This window comes from Phalacrocorax aristotelis, chromosome W (genome assembly GCF_949628215.1).
Source record: "Phalacrocorax aristotelis chromosome W, bGulAri2.1, whole genome shotgun sequence".
Classification (NCBI taxonomy): Eukaryota; Metazoa; Chordata; class Aves; order Suliformes; family Phalacrocoracidae; genus Phalacrocorax; species Phalacrocorax aristotelis.
The window spans coordinates 28,125,344-28,142,345 of NC_134310.1; the positions used below are offsets into that span (position 1 = coordinate 28,125,344).

Consider the following 17,002-nt stretch of genomic DNA (forward strand, 5'->3'; position numbering starts at 1 on the left):
AACAGATTCCTTACTTCAGAATAATCTCAAGGCATTCAAACCACCCCTGTTACCTGGATGCTATCATTCTAGTGAGCACAGAACCTTCGAACGTGAACAGCGGTAAAATCAATTTAAAAAAAAGAAAAGATAGAGAGAATTTTTAGAATATGCAGAAGGCAAGAGCTATTTTAACTACATTTTTTGTTACCTCAGAAGTTACACCTGTTTCCAGAAGAGATGCAACCACATAAGCTGTCAGGGAGATCTTACCATGGATTCCACCCTGGAACAAGAACATGCACGTCACTTCATGCTCTGAGACATGATTCTGAAGTGTTTTGCGAGACCTGACATCCTGCTTTCCATTCTCACGGGACAGCACACAGATATGTTCTGACAGGCTGTTTTTTACTGAAATTCTCCTGTTTTTTCCTATACTGTTCTAGCCTTTCACATGCAATATTTATATTAGGCATAAGGATACCGTATCACTTCATGCTTTGATAACTTTAAAAATGCACCTACTGCATGATTTTGAGTCTGTATAGTTTTTACCTGGATGTCCTTATTTAGTATCCTGCCCATAGCAGGAAAAGACCCATCTTCTTTCTGGTGCTGGATGATCCAGTCTTTGGCGGCTGTTAGTTCTTTCGGGTCAATGAAAATAAACCCACGAGACTGGGCGAAGGACTTGAGGACAAAAGCTGTTAGCCTGTAAATACGAATTTATCATCTTTACTGAGAAAACAAATTCAGAATAATGTATCAGTAAAGGGAAAACAACATTCTTAGAAAGCACAAATTTTAAAAATCTTGTTGGGGAAACACTAAGTATTGTTAAAAATAATGGCACATAAAAGCACCTGAACACTGTCCAATCTTCTGGGTAACAGCAAGATTAAAGGGTCAACAAATTAAACTGAAAAGTATAACTGGAAGTTCTATTTATCTCGGTTATAACACACTTTGAAATTCCGTTCCCTTTTACGGGTGCTCATCTGCTACCCACATTATTAAAGCTTTTAAATTAAGAATCAATATCCCTATAAATATGGAATTATTTGTAAAGAAAAGGGAGGACTAAATTTTCCAATTTTGTTACTGTCATATCTGAAAAAAAAATAAAGATAGGAAATGCAGACCCATTGCTAGCGTTTGAGGCTGTGTTAGACTTTATACAGAATTAAGACTTAAGCAAGCAACAGAAGTCTTTCTGGAATTCTCAACCTCTGACATGCAACAAGTGCGAACTCTGGCCAGCTTTGGGAGATTGAATCATTCCTTTTACAAGCCTCTGAGGAATGGGAGGGTAGAAAGCATGCTGCCTGGCAGGGGATTTTTCAAGTGTTAAGTAATTCTGTGTCACCATATTTTACATCTAGGGATTGGGAGATGCCAGATCTGAGATAAAAGTTTACTATCTTAGAAACACTGAGGCAGCATCATCTGAGAAGCGGTACTTTTCCTCAGATGAGTTCATGAAGAAAAATCAGTTTCAAGCAAAATACAGAGCAGAGGGAAAAGCCAAATGACAGCACAGGCAAATGAATGGAGACAAGAATCTACTACATCTGAGACATTATAGTCAACTAACATGCTAATGTGATGTAACGTGCAACCTTAAAGGCCATGGTTTCCTAAGGGGGACAATAGTGAGATGAGCTGATTTCTCAGTTTCATAGTTTCTGGTTCTCGTATTGTTCAACTCTGAAAGGTCCTGCACTTCAATTCTCAGGGCATAAATCCATACCATTTCATTTATGTCCCCTCATGTGGATATAAAAGAAAGCATTTGGGAGAAAAAACAGTTTTGGTGGGTTTATTTTTTCCTACCCTGGTAGGAGCCACTGGTGCTTTTGGACACAGCAAATTTCTCTGTACATGCTTCAGGCAAAGCTCCATTCCCTAGTGGAATTAGGTGCTTAAATGCCCCATACATTGGTACTCCTATTCCTGTAGACCAAATATGATTCTTAACTATAGCTTCTGTGCCTACAGCCTGGCCATACTAGTAGACGTGACTATCCTAACTGCCCCCAGGTCTTGAAACCACTGTAACGCACCTACTAGTGTAGTATGAACACTCAGCAGCATTGAAACAGTAAGCCTATAGACACTGAGTATTATTTCTATTCTCCACTGTGTGCGATACCATGATGGAAGCTGGAAAATTACTTTTCTTTCCTTACCAATTGTGTATTTTTCCCATTTAGCAAACACTGAATTTTCTAACTCTGTTTTAAATAGCAACTCACCACATACTCCCCGAGGAATCCCTCTCGCCAAAAGCACTGTATGAACCATCTTGTCTCTTGTAGGTCAGCTGGCGCTGGTAGCCTGGAAGTCACAAAAGAATTGGGGGAGTCCAAAATCCTCACACAGAGAAAAACAAGTAAGTAAAGTGAATGAAGACTCAGATCATCTGGCACTACTGTAAGGCATTCTGCTGCCCAAGGCAACCTCTTATTTTGCTGTGAGTGATAGAGCCAGCTCTGTGTACGTATGCTGTAGCTTATTCAGAAGTCCATTCAGGCTCACATCTGGAAGACTACAACTCCCACATTTTAGCCAGTAGAAATGTTAAAAATTTGACACCTCTCTGAAAAAAACAGTATTAAAAGAAAGATTTTTACTTAAGCATACAGCCATTCTCCTTCCATTTTACTGAAAGCATCATGCAGGTGAAAATGTTTTTCTTTTAATGATACTTTACTGTGATGAAACCTCACTTCCCTGTGCAGGTGCCAGAGCAGGGGCACAGGCTGCCCAGAGAGGCTGTGGGGTCCCTTCCCTGGAGACGTTCACCCCCCGCCTGGACGCGGCCCTGTGCCCCTGCTCTGGGGGTGCCTGCTCCAGCAGGGGGTGGGACAGGATGGTCTCCAGAGGGCCCTGCCAACCCCCACCGGTCTGTGATACAACTGGATTCAGACTTTTCTCCAAAGCTGTTGCCTGGGACAACTTAATGTAACATGACATTAACAAACAGCTGTGTTCTTAACATATACAAAGACTTCCCAGCTACGAGGGCTGTCTTATAAGGCTTGTTTTGGACAACTATTATTAAACAAGTTGAAGGCTGAAGATAAGAACTCTCTACCGGAATGTCTTTTGAGATTGAAAATAAAGATAGTCAAAATGCTCTTCCTATTAGGAAAAGAATTGCATGTCAAACCTCTTTGTCTTATAACCATGAGCTACCCATCCTCATAAAGCACTGTAAGCCTCTGAGGAATACAGAACACACACTTTGATAGAGCTCAAATGCCCACTGGGATCAAACCTTTCAGAATAAGTATTTCATATATGGAGATATGTCAAACCTTCAAGACAACTGTGTCAGAAGACATTTAGTGCCTGTTTAATTCTCTGATACGTGAATAGACATTTTATTCCACACTGTGTGACATTTTTATGGGAAAGGATTACTTTTTCATTTCTGGAGGCAAAGTTTCTTTGTTGATCTCTCCAGATACAGGCAGCTCCACAATCCCCAAGTCAGGGCTGCCCATGATTCCTACACCTTCTCCTGTTGCTCTGGAGCCTTCTGATGCTCATAGGGAATGCAGACAGAGTGGTTCGAAAAATGGGAGGAACAAAGTCTTAGAGATTAATGACGCTGTTGTAGAAAAAACATCTTTGTCTGGGGGTTGTGGGATGTACACAAGTACGTGGCAGAAAGCATAAGTAACAGTATTTTTTTTTCCTTCCTCCAAACAATAGGTGTTAAATTAGATTGCTTTTCTTCTACATAGGCCTCAGATACAATCTACTACTGAGCACTTCTCCCTTACAGCGTCCTTAAGCGTCCCTTTCCAGTGTGTTAGATGGAAAAATTAAATACTCATATTTTTATATCAGTCTTATAATTTTCACTGTTCTTTTATTTGAATGTTCAGTTTGAGTTGACTTATGCTTCATTGCTCTTACATTCATTCTTCTTTGCTTGCTAGGTGGACAGTGGCACAGACTCTATGTCTTGCTTGCTCAGCTGAAATCTTCTGTTTTCTAAACACTCCTCTAGATGCTTGGACTCACTGGAGAGGTTCACCTTTCTAGTTTTCACCTGCTTTTGTAGGATTGCATTGTAGGAAAGTAGAAAAATTACTGGCTCGTTTAGCTCAGGCCACTTCTAAAGATTAGATAATATATGAGGATTGTTGGGTATCAGCACTTTCTGTGATGGATGACTAAGCGTTGAAAAAGTTTTCTGGCTTGGTAAGTCACAAAAGGCTTCTAGAGTGAGCAAACAGACTTTCCCATCCAAACCTTACACTTGGCAGGGCTCCAATAAACACAGAAAAGTTTAAAACTCTTGAGGATTTCTTCTGTAAGGGTTAACTAGCAGGCAGAGTTTGGAGCCAAAAACCTGGAAGATTTGCAGATTCATAAAAAGAAACTAAAGCGAATGATATTGCAAAGGAAACACTGGCCCGGCCTATTCAAAAATTCCCTTTGTCTTACTGCTATCAGCAAGCACGAAAAGCGACAAGTGAAACAACTGTAGCCAGGCAAAGGAAGCAGCACTGGGCTTTTGCTTCTGAATACAAGAAATATTACACATTACATTTTATATTTATATTTTCAGAGGAGAACCACCTAATCCTGTCACCTCTGATTTCATGACATGACTATTGTCTGACTCATACCCAAGACAGCTTGGGTCCCTTTGGGTCATTCTTGTTTTCAATGATCTTTGAATTCTTACTTGTCCTGAGAATTTATTTAGTTATAAACTATTTTACACCAAGACGGTCAAAGGACTGGGAAGCTGCCATACGAGGATAGGCTGGGAGAACTGGGTTTGTTCGGCCTTGAGAAAAGGAGGCTCAGACGGGATCTCATCACCATGTACCAGTACTTAAGGGGCAGCTACAAAGGAGACGGAGACTCCCTTTTTACACGGAGTCACATGGAGAGGACAAGGGGGGATGGACACAAGTTGCTCTTGGGGACATTCTGATTGGACACGAGCGGGAAATTTTTCACAGTGAGGACAGTCACCATTGGAATAATCTCCCCAGGGGAGGGGTTGCCTCGGCCACGTTGGACACCTTCAAGAGCCGTCTGGACAGGGTGCTGGGCCATCTTGTCTAGACTGGACTCTTCCCAGAAAGGTTGGACTAGATGATCCCTGAGGTCCCTTCCAACCTGGGATTCTGTGATTCTGTAATATTTTGCATGTGACTCTTCCCAAACGAATGTTGAGAACAGTAGTGCATAAAAATATAGATTTCTTTGAGCTGTTTAGTGAGATAGGACAGGACACTGAAAGGACAGATGAAAGCCTTTGTTATATGGCTCCAAGTTAAATACTTTGGGTACTAACTTTTGATTTTGGGTATACTGTTACTAAGAAAATGCTGTTGAAAAGAGGAAATTCAGAGAAGAGCCATGTAGTGACTAAAGGATAGGAAAGACGATTTATCAATAAGGCAAAAATCCTAAATATACAGACTTTCACTAAATTTAATTTTCCTTGACTTTCTGAAATGTTTAAATGTAGAAATAAGCTAAGGGGGGGAAAGATTAAAACAAATATAAATCAATCAGCATGTAAACTAGGAGTTATTGAAGAGAAACACAGGCTACATATCAATGAATTACATCTTGTCATCAAAATCTGTTAACCTGTGAAATTATCCTACAAGAGATGATGAATCCTCATCACTTGGGATACTCTTGGTTAGAAAGTACAATGTGATACTAGTAAAACTATCTTACAATTTACAGAAGGAGAAAAGGGTTGTAAATTAGAAGTGTAATGAGTTACCTTGAACAAGGTAATCAGTAGCTTCACTCTCCACCTCATGACTGAGTTGTTTGGTTTTCTGCAGGTATTTCAGGACAAAAACATTAGGAGCAAAATGGATCATGTTCTGCTCCCCACATCCAAACGGCAATCGCAAAAGATTGTCCAAGTTGTTCAATGTAGGACCCATCACATCTCCTGTTTGAAAAAGAGGTGATATGTTCAGCAAGGAATTACGCTTTACTTCCTTTTGACACCCTAAAATTAAAACCCGCAAGACTACACTAACTGCTACTGCTACATAGCTTAAATAAACTGAAGTTAGAAGTCCTCCAAATGTTAAGCCTGAGCCTTTCAAGCTCTCGCTGGAATAAAGAAATTTCACGATTCAGAGTTTGATGATCCACGACTCCCTAAGTTAGACTACTAGTTTAGAACACAGCACAATTCGTGATTATGATGATTATGAAAGGATCATGATGATTATGAATTCTAACAGACAATGCCTCTGCAAAGCCCTTGGATGGTATCAACTTTAAGTCACTGTCAACTCAAACAGGATTAAAACACGTGACAAAAAAAAAAGAAAATAATTATTTGTCCCAGAATTAAGCAGTATATACTTTGTAACTGCCTGTGACTATCTTATCTGGTCTAACTCAAACACTGGTCAGAAGCAAGGTAACAGCTGGAGTATCTCTTCATATTTGATAACTGATACCTAGTGATACCTCCTCATAATTGATACCTATTATTGAAGCCGTAGCTCTTTCTGATCCTGGAATTATGTTGTGGGGAACTCCAAGAGTAAATGCTTCATTGTGATTTTCATCAGTCTCTTCTTTTCTCCAAATTTTAAACTCTCCCATTGACCCCCAGCCTGTGGAAAAGCCAATGTACTTCACCTCAAGCTGTTTGGGGACTGTCCACTCCACAATAATAGACTCATTTAGCACCCGAGTACCATGGCCAACCTGAAAGGAACAAAAAACCATGCAGTTCCAAGAGCCCACACATATGAAGTCAGTCTGCCACATGTTCTTGGACCCAGTAACTTGTGTGCACCAGAGAACACTGTAGATGGACCAGTACCTTTCTCTTTCCCACCCACAAAACAATCCAAGGAAGCTCAATGAGAATTCCACAGGCTTGCCCTCCAAGGCTTTCAGCTCACTTAGCACTAAAAACATCAAAGACTGAGGTCCTGAGAACGTAATGTGGCAAGCAGATATCTTCTGACTAAAACAGCCCAATCAAGATTTAATATAGAAAAAGCAACAGGAAAGAAGCTTTCGCCTTCTACAACAAGCCTAATGAAAATCTGCCATATGTGTGCTCCAACTCTATTTAACAAAGCAAGAGACTTCCAGACCGTTACATAAATTCACTACCTGGATAATCCCATTTTTCCAGCTGATCCAGAAGCTGCGGAATTCATCCCAGGAGAGGATACCAGCTGTGTCCCTGCTGACCACTGGCTCACCCATTTTGCTTATGGAAATCCATGTTTTAGTATTTTGATGTCCACCAATAACAATCTCGGCCATCTCTGCCATGTCATGTGGACCAGAGGACAAGGCCAGGTGAGCGTCATTGTGCGCTTTCACAGCAATGTCAAAGTGTGTCATCTGGGCAGGTTTCTGCATGTACTGGTACTCATATTTGTTAGGCGTAGAAATGTGTATTTTCTCTAGTCAGAAAAATAATGGAACGCTGTAAGAATTCGAGCTTAGCTCACATACTTCAAAAATAACCCATAGATAACTACTGAAATTTAAACAGACAGACCTTTCCTAAGTACATGTTATTTTTTCCAGCTTCTCTTAAACAAACTATGAAAGTATGTGTGGATGTTTCTTCCTATCTTCTACTTATACCCCCTTCCAATATAGAAGATGTTTCATTTCAAATTGCTCAGCTGGATTTCTTATGAAGTCTGTAAGTGACTTTTCAGTTCTAATCTAGTGGTCAGAAGCATCTCTGTTTAGCTACCGGAGCCAACTTTGAGCTATCCAAATCTCAGGCAGAACGGACATACTGATTCCAGAACTGAATTTTAAAACATCAACTGAAACTATAGGCCAGTCACAGTTACTGTCCACAGTGCTGAATACTCAAACTGTTTCATAAAGTAAAGGAATATAATTGCCATTTCCAGAGATCACTAGGGCAGTTAGAGCAAATTCATAATTAGCCAGCCAGGTAAGAAAGGCTCTTTATTCAGAAGTTCCTCTTACACACCATAACTCATCACAGAGAAATGGAAACAAAGATTTATTATTTTTTTTTTTAATATAAGACAAAGCCACGTGTTTCTGTTCATAACTAAATAAAACAAACTTAATATCTCATTTGAATCATGAACTTACCATTTGGGCAGAAGAACACACTATAGGTGTATTCTCTGGACAGTCCCTCTGGCTATATAAAGACAGAAATCCACACATAAAAATACAGTGCTTGGATTAGCAGTAACAGCTCTTCAGTTTTACTTACAAAATACATAAATAATATCCTGCTGCTGTACAGTGGTTTATATCCTTTATAGGAAAGCTATTACACTGCGTTCTGTTGGCTAGAGATATACTAACCATTACCAGTGAATCTCACATCACAGCATATTTCTTAGACGAACAGAGCAAGCTTATCCAATAAAATTTCTATCCCTTTTCCTTCTGAACAGTACTGAAGATTCACCAGCACGAACTCAGAACGAAATGGGCCCTTTCTGTACACGTACCACAAAAATGGATTACTTCCAATCACGTAAACATACAGTACATCAACTTGAAGATTCTTATAAACCCATTCATGCTTAACTACCTAAAAATCTCCATGATTTGCCCAAACATGGATAAATTTTTTTTCCTGAATTCTTACAAATTCATAGTTTTCTTACCTCAATAATAACACTGCTGCGAACATAATCCACTCCCACTGGGGTCCTTTTGTCCATATAAATGTCCTCCAAGTGCTTGCCATTCTTTAAGGTCTGCATCCCATCCTGACAGCAATTAGTTCCACCATAAGCAAAAGCTTTTGCTAAGAAACAGAATGGAAAAGAAGCAGCGGTTTTGTGATAGGAAGATCTTCAGGAGTTCAAGTGAAGTTCTAAACTAATTAGATACAAAATACTTGATGTATTGTTAATTGACTGTAACTATAGCTCTCATTTTGGGCCCCTCAGGACAAAAAGGGCCTTGAGGTGCTGGAGCGCATCCAGAGAAGGGCAGCGGGGCTGGGGCAGGGTCTGGAGCACAAGTGTGCTGGGGAGCGGCTGAGGGGGCTGAGGGGGTTTAGCCTGGAGAAGGGGAGGCTGAGGGGAGCCCTTCTCGCTCTCTGCAGCTGCCTGAGAGGGGCTGGAGTGAGGGGGGGGTCGGTCTCTGCTCCCAAGTCACCAGGGACAGGACGAGAGGGAACGGTCTCAAGCTGCACCAGGGGAAGTTTAGGTTGGATATTAGGAAAAACTTCTTCACCGAAAGGGCTGTCAGGCATTGGAACAGGCTGTCCAGGGAGGTGGTGGAGTCTCCATCCCTGGAGGTATTTAAAAGAAGGGTAGACGTGGTGCTTGAGGATACGGTTTAGTGGTGGACTTGGCAGTGATAGGTTAGCGGTTGGACTCGATGATCTTAAGGGTCTTTTCCAACCTTAACAATTCTATGATTCCATGATTTATTCTGTAAATATTTGAACAGTCACATCCAAAATTGGACAATATTTGGACAGTCACAGGGCAACAGAGAAACTCTTCCCTCGTTTCCAGTGTTGCACAATTTCTACCGTGATTATTTGCTTGAAAGAGGTACAGAATTTGTTGCTATTCTCTTATTTAAAAAATTTCTACCGATCTCTTCAGGAAGATGTAACAGGTCCAAGCCTTACATGACCACATGTCACACGGCAGGAAAACTGATGACTAGGGAACCTCCTGAAGTCTGTTCGCACAGACTCTTGAGGGCATTACAGCTATAAAATCTGTTTCTAAGAAACAAATGAGGTTGGTAAACTAAGCTGGCAGAAAGCAGACTGAATGATTCCACTTTGGGGGAATAGGGTAATAAGAATTTCCTTCTGAAAGAGGAATAAAAAGAAACACTTGTAAAACTCCTGCAAGCAGCAAGCTATTTTCATTTCTATACTACCAGTGATGTTGCTCAGTCCAAGCTCATTGAAGGACAAAACGATAGAGGTGGGTTTAGCTTCCCCAGGGGCCACGCACTTCTTTCTTGTCAGGTGGTGTTTCCCGGGATGCCCCACAAACTTTATGCCTTTTGGAACAGAAATCTTCACATGGACCTGGGAAAATTTTTGGATGCCATTTAGTGGAAATTTCAGTTGCAAAACCAACCGCCTCATGTGAAAGATCTGAAAACCACAAAATGCTTAGTAAAATCATAGTATGCACAGATTATTCATTCTTCAAACCTTCTAGTAATATATTTGGCCAACCGCATTATTTTCAGCTCAGCAGTTCTACAAATCTCAGCTAGACAGATAATGAGTTTGAGAAGAAAACATGTAGGGAGATGAGATTTCTTGAAAAGAAAAAAAGCAACAACAAAACCCAACGTTCTTTCAAAATACACTACTTTCAGCAGCTTTCTGATTATGGAGGAAATCCTCTGTGGCTCAGCATAAGCTTCCCAATTGTCTTCCCTATGGTTTTCAATATTTCTATTTCTGAAGCATCGCAAGACACCTCAGACTGGTACAGTTGTTTCAAGCTAAAAGTAAATAAAGCAATGGCATTTATTCATATTGAAAACCAGTATTTTCGTCTTGTTCAAAGCACTTACGCTGAGCTTATCACTACGTTATCCCTCCACCTTATCTACCGTAACTTGTAGATCACTTCGGAAATTCTGATAATCAAACAGAATTTAGTAAGTTAACAACAGGAATAAAGAGGGCTGTTACCTCTACACAGACAGCTAAGTAATTGTAGACAGTCAACGGGATTTTGGTCTGTTCTCCCCGGATGACGTGGTACGGCAAGGTGAAATCAATGAAGAAAGGTTTAAATGTCTTCAGTTCTGTCTGACTGGCAATGCCCAGCCCCTTCTCTTCAGACAGACCCACAGCTTCAGTTATCCAGGTAGTGATGGAGTCTGGCACCTCCACATGCAGCTGTGCTTCTCCTGATATATTACTACCAAAGAGAACAGGGAATAACATGGGTTGATCAGATTAATGAAACACTTTTGAAGGAAGCTAAAGCACACAGAGCCAAACATTTTGGGGAGTTCCCTCCAGGTCCCAGCTTACAAATTAGCATCAGTGTCTGCTTTGGACAACGGCTTATAAAAGGCTCAATGTCTTCTATCGGTTATTTTTGAGACCTATGCACATTCAGAAAGACCAGAACAGCAAGTAGTTGCTTCTGCAAAACACAGTCTAACATACAAATTCTTACTGGATTAAAAGCTTTACAGGCATTTGCGGCCTCATTAGAGAGTCACTTTTCTTAGAGGCAAATGTCTGCACTAAGTAAAAACAAAAACAAAAAACAACCAACAGAAAAAAGAAAGAGTCCTAGGCTGAGGTCCTGGATAAAAACAGTTCGGCAAGAATTTATTTAACAGCTAATGAAATAAAAGTAATTTTTGTTGGAACCCATTGTCCTTGTATACATTGCCACATCGCAGACTCCGCTTGAACATAAGGGCAAACGAGAAATTTTCCAGACACCCAGTTCAGCAACTGCATGTCCAGGGGAGCATATTTTGATTCAGAAACACTGTGGTTGGTTGGTTTTTGGAATGCCTGCCTCAGAAAATTTCCAAAACCTCTATTTTCTTCCAATGAGGACTGAAACTAATTATTAAAAAAAGAAATCAAACTTCTGAGTATTTAGCTTTACTGTGCATATCACAACAGGGTATCGTAAACCTGGTATCCTCTTCCATGCTTTATAATAACAGAAATTCAATTTTGTTCTGCAGACTTTGCTGTTTCCCTCCTGCGAAGCAGCTTTGGCCTAGCCTGGAACAGAAAACATTTCCTCTAAAGCAAGAACAAAAGCTATTTCATGGCTCAGCTGGCAGGATGACTGGCACAGTTATGAGTACACCCTAAGGTTGTTTTCTCTCAAGTTCTTATTTATTCCCCAGAGCTTGATACACACGCTGCTAGCTCTGTAATCTCTGAGAGCAACATGCATCCTAGCTGGCGTGGAAGACAAGCAAGATCTCCAGAATCAGCTCTGCGAGTCTACAGCAGAACATGCTGTCTCTCGATGCTGCGACACCACCTGACACGTATCCAGGACAGACTGAAGGACTGCGCTTTTGCTGCTTTTCAGCTGAAGGTTATTCACATTTTAGGCACCGACGAAGCATCTTTGCTTTCATCGTCTAAATCAACTCTCTGTAATTTTCAACGAGCCGAAGCTATTGTAGCTGTCGGTAACTAAGCAGCACATCGTGTACTGGTCTGTGTATTTATATTACAGTAGGAAAAGGATTAAAACAAAGATTTTGATGCAAAACTAGAGATCGCTGTGCCTTTGTACAGGCCTGCTAGGTTCAGTCACTCTGCAAGTGCTCTGGCCCATGAATGTGGTTCCCCAGCTCAAACTACGGCGTGGAGAGCCTGGGAAACACACTTGACTTGACAACACCAAGTTATTTTAACTTCTTTTAAGCACACTAGTTTCTTAATATTTAGGTCTTCATCCTAACTGGACTTAGGGAGCTGGTACCTGCAATAAACTTCAGCCCTACAAGTAAGCAGAAGGGTGTCCTAGCTCCAGAACTGGCAGTATTCCAGTCTGTTTAACCGGACAATTTGTTGCAGCTGATGTTCTTTCCACTGGGATTTCAGCCCATAACCAGCATTAACATTATTTTCACACATGAGGGCACTTACTCTTCTGGGCAGGGGGCCAAAGTACACACACATTTCCAGCCATTAGACCCTCCAGCCAGGCTCTAGGAATTTTTAGAATTGGTTTGGGAAGTTGACATTAGGCTTTTGTTTCTTTTTTGAGGATTGTATATTATAAATGGTAGAAGAAAAAAAAATTCTTCCTGTTCAAGAGAGTGGAAATCAAGGAATGCTCAACTCAGTTGTTTCTAATGAAATGAAGTGGAGAAAATGCAATCTGCAATTTTTTATTCCACACTCTCCCATTTATAATTAACTGCCCCAGCTTGCTGAGGCCCAAACGGGCACTTCTGGAATTCTTTGTGTATTTGTACAAAGCATTTGTCACGCTCAATTGAACAGATTTGAATACACTTGCAGCAAGTTCCTGTCAAATTTAATTTAAAATCATTTGTTGAGAATGAAGTTTACTTGCAAACCTGGAGAAGCTTTTTAATAATTGCTTCAAATTATCCTAGATGTGCTGTTTCTGGAAGAGATTAGTTATCTGTTCATTCACTTCTTTAGCTCCAGTTGTACCAGGTGGAAACCATGATTTATTGGGCAGTAAATGAAGCTTTGGGGGAGATGCTCCTGCATCAGATGAAAGAGAAAGGAGGGCTCTGTGCAGTTTAAAAAGCGATCGATGTAAAATACTCATCAGCACGCGGCTTGGCTACACCAGCATTCACAGAAGCAGCTATTCTGCCTCCATCTCCTCACACACATTACTCTGGGATCGTTTCCCCGCTAAAGCATCTGCAGCAATTGATGCTGGAATAGGGGTGGAAGGGAAGAAAACCACTAGCGCTTGCCGAAGCTGACATTTCTGGATTAGCCCAGGGCCCAAACACAAATCCAGACCCAACTCATCCCCCAGCATAAAGAAAAAATGGCTCTTCTGAGGGGCTGGTCTTGCCTCTTGACTGTGCACTCGAGCAAGATTTCCCATTACCCTTTGCTCTCTTAAGTAGTACACAGAATTCGGGTTCATATGATGATTTTAGCATGGAGCTAGAAGTGTATAGTCACTTTGTACCTTACCTTATGTCCTTTTTATTGCAAGAGCAGTCTGACTTGCATTCATTGTGAGGCAAGCTTATGCAAAAAGGTAGTTCCTCACAGTAGCTCATCACTTCAAACCTATATCCTCACTTGCTCTTCAATAACTTGTTGATACACCCCCCCTTCCATAAGTGAGTAAGCCCTAGAAATGTGTTGGACTGAACCAATGCTCTTTTTCTCCCCTGAAGATACTCCTCTGCTGGTGACACCACGGTGCATTACCCACGGGCCGCAGCGTAGTCACAACAGACAGATTCAACTTGAAGTAAGCGAATGCACTTCAAGACCAGAGGCAATGTTACAAAGAAAGATTGATTAAAACAGTAATGAAGAAAATATCAGAGAATGCCAGTGTGACTCCAGTAGGTTTTAAAGAGCTTTGTTTTCTGCAGTTGAAGAGGATACGACCCTCTGGATGTAATTAAGGGAATTCCCTGTCAATACCTGACATTGAGGCAGTGCCAAATCCATGTTTCCGGAAAGAAGGTTCTTTTTCTCTTCTCTGCTCTGCTAGAACAAGAAATAAGTCCTTGGCAATGAATTCTTTTAATAAGACAGTTTTAGCAGTAACTGATAAATCAGTGCTACCACCTGAATGCAGCTCACATGACCAACCAGCACTCTAGCTAGCACAGAATCATAAAAGGGTGAACGGGCATATCGTTCAGAACGCAAATTACATGGTCTTTCCAAATGACCCCACTGTGCACACACACACCAAAGAGTCTGGAATCATAAATAAGAAGCTAAAAAAGATATAGCATGAGATAGTCTTAAAAACTAGTGTAAATAATATAGTCTAAAAAAATGTAAAGGTTTTATAATCCACATTCTTTCGCCAAATGAAATCGAAGGGAGCATATAGAGCATGTGACTTCCCATGATACGGCCTTACTAATAGCAGTTACTACAATCACTGCTTTATATTTCCCTCCGTTTCTTCTCTTGGAATTGTCTAATCTCTAATATTTTCATCATTTCTTCCATTTCTCTACACCTGTGATGCTTCATTATCTTTTTCTTAACTAACCTCCAAAACTTACTCTGCTAAGAGAGGCCAGCAGGTGGATCAGAATACAAAGGGAAGGCACATCCTCAGTTTGCAGCATTAGCCATAGCACTTCACGGCTTTTTCCTCCTGCAGTCCCTCATTTTATTTATTTTGACCACCAGCCGAATGGTCAAAATAATGAGCAATGAGCAACTCTGCAAAACAAGGGCTAGCTTGCAAATATTGAAAAGCAGCAACTAATTCACAGAAAACTGAGATATGCAAAGAGTTTCAGATGATCCTTTTGAATACTATTACTTTGCATTTTTCCAGAATTAATTTAAATTTAACAAAGTATGTCAGTTATGGTTTTTGTTAGGTCTATCAAGAAAACGGAAGAAAGTATCACCACCACCACCTTGTCTAAACCAAGCAATTTCCTGGGGGCACGGAGGTGGGAAACAGCAGAATATAGAAAAATAAAATAGCTGAGAGTATCTTAAACTTCAGCATTACAACAAAACTGTTACCTTGGTGCGATTTTAGAATGCATTGTAGCCACCAGTGTCCCAGTATGTGGCTGAAAAGCTGGGACAGCCTCATCCGTGTACATGCCTCCATTCTGTCTGTGGTTTAAGCTGACTATGTCAGTCATTACAACCAAGCCTGTTTCCTAGACAATAAAAATGAAGACCACAAAACAAAAACCAGCAAGAAAAAGAAAAAAGAATTAAACATGTACCAGTAAAAAATATTCTGAATAGAATCCCCCAAACTCATTCCAACATTTGTTAGGTAAATTGCAATTGAAACTTGAGGATTTTTTAAAACTTTATATAAAAATGGCTGTTAATGTGAAAATATATAGGCACTTTATAGGCAGAGGTTTTACTATAAAGCTCTTGTTTGCTTGGAGAACGCATTTAAACCAGTATCTAACATTACTGGTCATGTGTAACTGTCGGGCAGCTACAGGTGAAAAATTACACATATTTTTTTTTCCCCTAGAATATTACATTACAGCTTTTTAGCCTTCCTAAAAGTTTCCAGTGTGTTCTGCTACAGTTAGCAGGCAGCTTTCACATCAGACATCACCAATTCTGCACTACCAGGAATGCCAAGCAAAATGGAAACTGTCCACACAGCTTCACAGGAAAAACACAGAATTCACAAGAAAGTTGTCTGCCAGCTCTGTCCCCTAAATGCACTTATTCATAAGAGACAGCAGTTCCCAGACACCAAAGGGAGTACGAGCTTTGTTCTCTTAACATACACATCCAATTATTACAAGTCAGGTGTAAGCAATGCATTCACACCAGCTATTAACATATGCATCCTTTCCCAAGAGTTTATGCCTCTCAGTAAGAGGGGGGGGGGGGGGGAAGCATCAGAACAAAAACCCCAACAGATCACAGAGAGAGAAGCAGCGACTCCTGCAGCAGTGGACAGTCACGAGGATTTAAGAGTTCATGGTTAGGGGACCGAGGCATTGGGGGAATATGTGGGAGCCTATGAGGTTTTACACAAAACAATAGAACAATTTAGCTAAAAGGGCAGAAAGGACAAAGAATGAAGAGACAGAGGACACGGGTAACCTGATCAAGGATACAAAGAAAACGTTACTGATCTTTCACACAGATGGCCACAGAAACTGGCAGAACTAGGGCAGGAAACAAGTTTAAAGGATTTCCAAAGGATAGGCTAAAAGGGAAAAGGCTGTAAGGAAAGACTCGTATTCTGCCTTCCTTCCCTGTCAAATTAACTGCAGAAGAGATCTGCACGTTCACCCATGCCTGGAGAAACCTTCTGGCTCCCTGTCTGATTCTCCAGAGCATCAGCATTAATTCCTTCACCCAACAGGATATCTGGACCTCTCAACAAGAATAGCCAAAATCAAAGACTTTTTTCCAATATCTTTGCTGGAACAGTATACACTCTGTTCTCAGAAACTGCTTTTCAGCCTACCCACCCAGAGGAACAGCTCTGATGCTAAAATTAAAAAAAATAATAGCCTATGGAGCTGAAAATTATCCTGCAAACATGAAAGTTAAAAAAAAAGATACTCCATAGAGAAGGGAGGCTGATTCTTCCTACTGTAAACGCGAAGCGAGCATCCTTGGTGATGTCCCAGTGCCAGGGAAAGACAGAAGATCTACGGCGTCTACGTGAGGACATGCCTGGCCACCAGAAGTGCCCTTCTTCCTTCGGAGCTCCAAAAGCATCAGATACATCATATTCTGCAAGCTCTTGAAAAACCTGCAGGGAAAGGGAAGAGACTGCTGTCCCTGGGCATAAAGGCTACTTACTAAAGGTAACGTGCAGATAGCAGCATTAAGAATATGACATCAGTG

General features: G+C 40.8%; 1 protein-coding gene across 3 annotated transcripts in view; it reads right to left on the reverse strand.

The window, feature by feature from the left end:
* Positions 1-17,002, reverse strand: part of CPAMD8 (C3 and PZP like alpha-2-macroglobulin domain containing 8) — a 55,439-nt gene that overhangs the window by 22,851 nt on the left and 15,586 nt on the right. For 2 of the 3 annotated variants that reach the window (XM_075078108.1, XM_075078111.1), the window contains 13 exons: positions 16,746-16,907; positions 15,182-15,324; positions 14,105-14,170; positions 10,649-10,880; positions 9,874-10,027; positions 8,631-8,773; positions 8,101-8,152; positions 7,123-7,421; positions 6,480-6,705; positions 5,753-5,929; positions 2,238-2,319; positions 538-694; positions 191-265 (listed from right to left, as the gene is read on the reverse strand). In XM_075078108.1, the coding sequence (XP_074934209.1) occupies positions 191-265; positions 538-694; positions 2,238-2,319; positions 5,753-5,929; positions 6,480-6,705; positions 7,123-7,421; positions 8,101-8,152; positions 8,631-8,773; positions 9,874-10,027; positions 10,649-10,880; positions 14,105-14,170; positions 15,182-15,324; positions 16,746-16,907 (1,968 nt within the window). The remainder of the gene's footprint in view (positions 1-190; positions 266-537; positions 695-2,237; positions 2,320-5,752; positions 5,930-6,479; positions 6,706-7,122; positions 7,422-8,100; positions 8,153-8,630; positions 8,774-9,873; positions 10,028-10,648; positions 10,881-14,104; positions 14,171-15,181; positions 15,325-16,745; positions 16,908-17,002) is intronic. The other variant, XM_075078109.1, reaches the window with a different exon arrangement.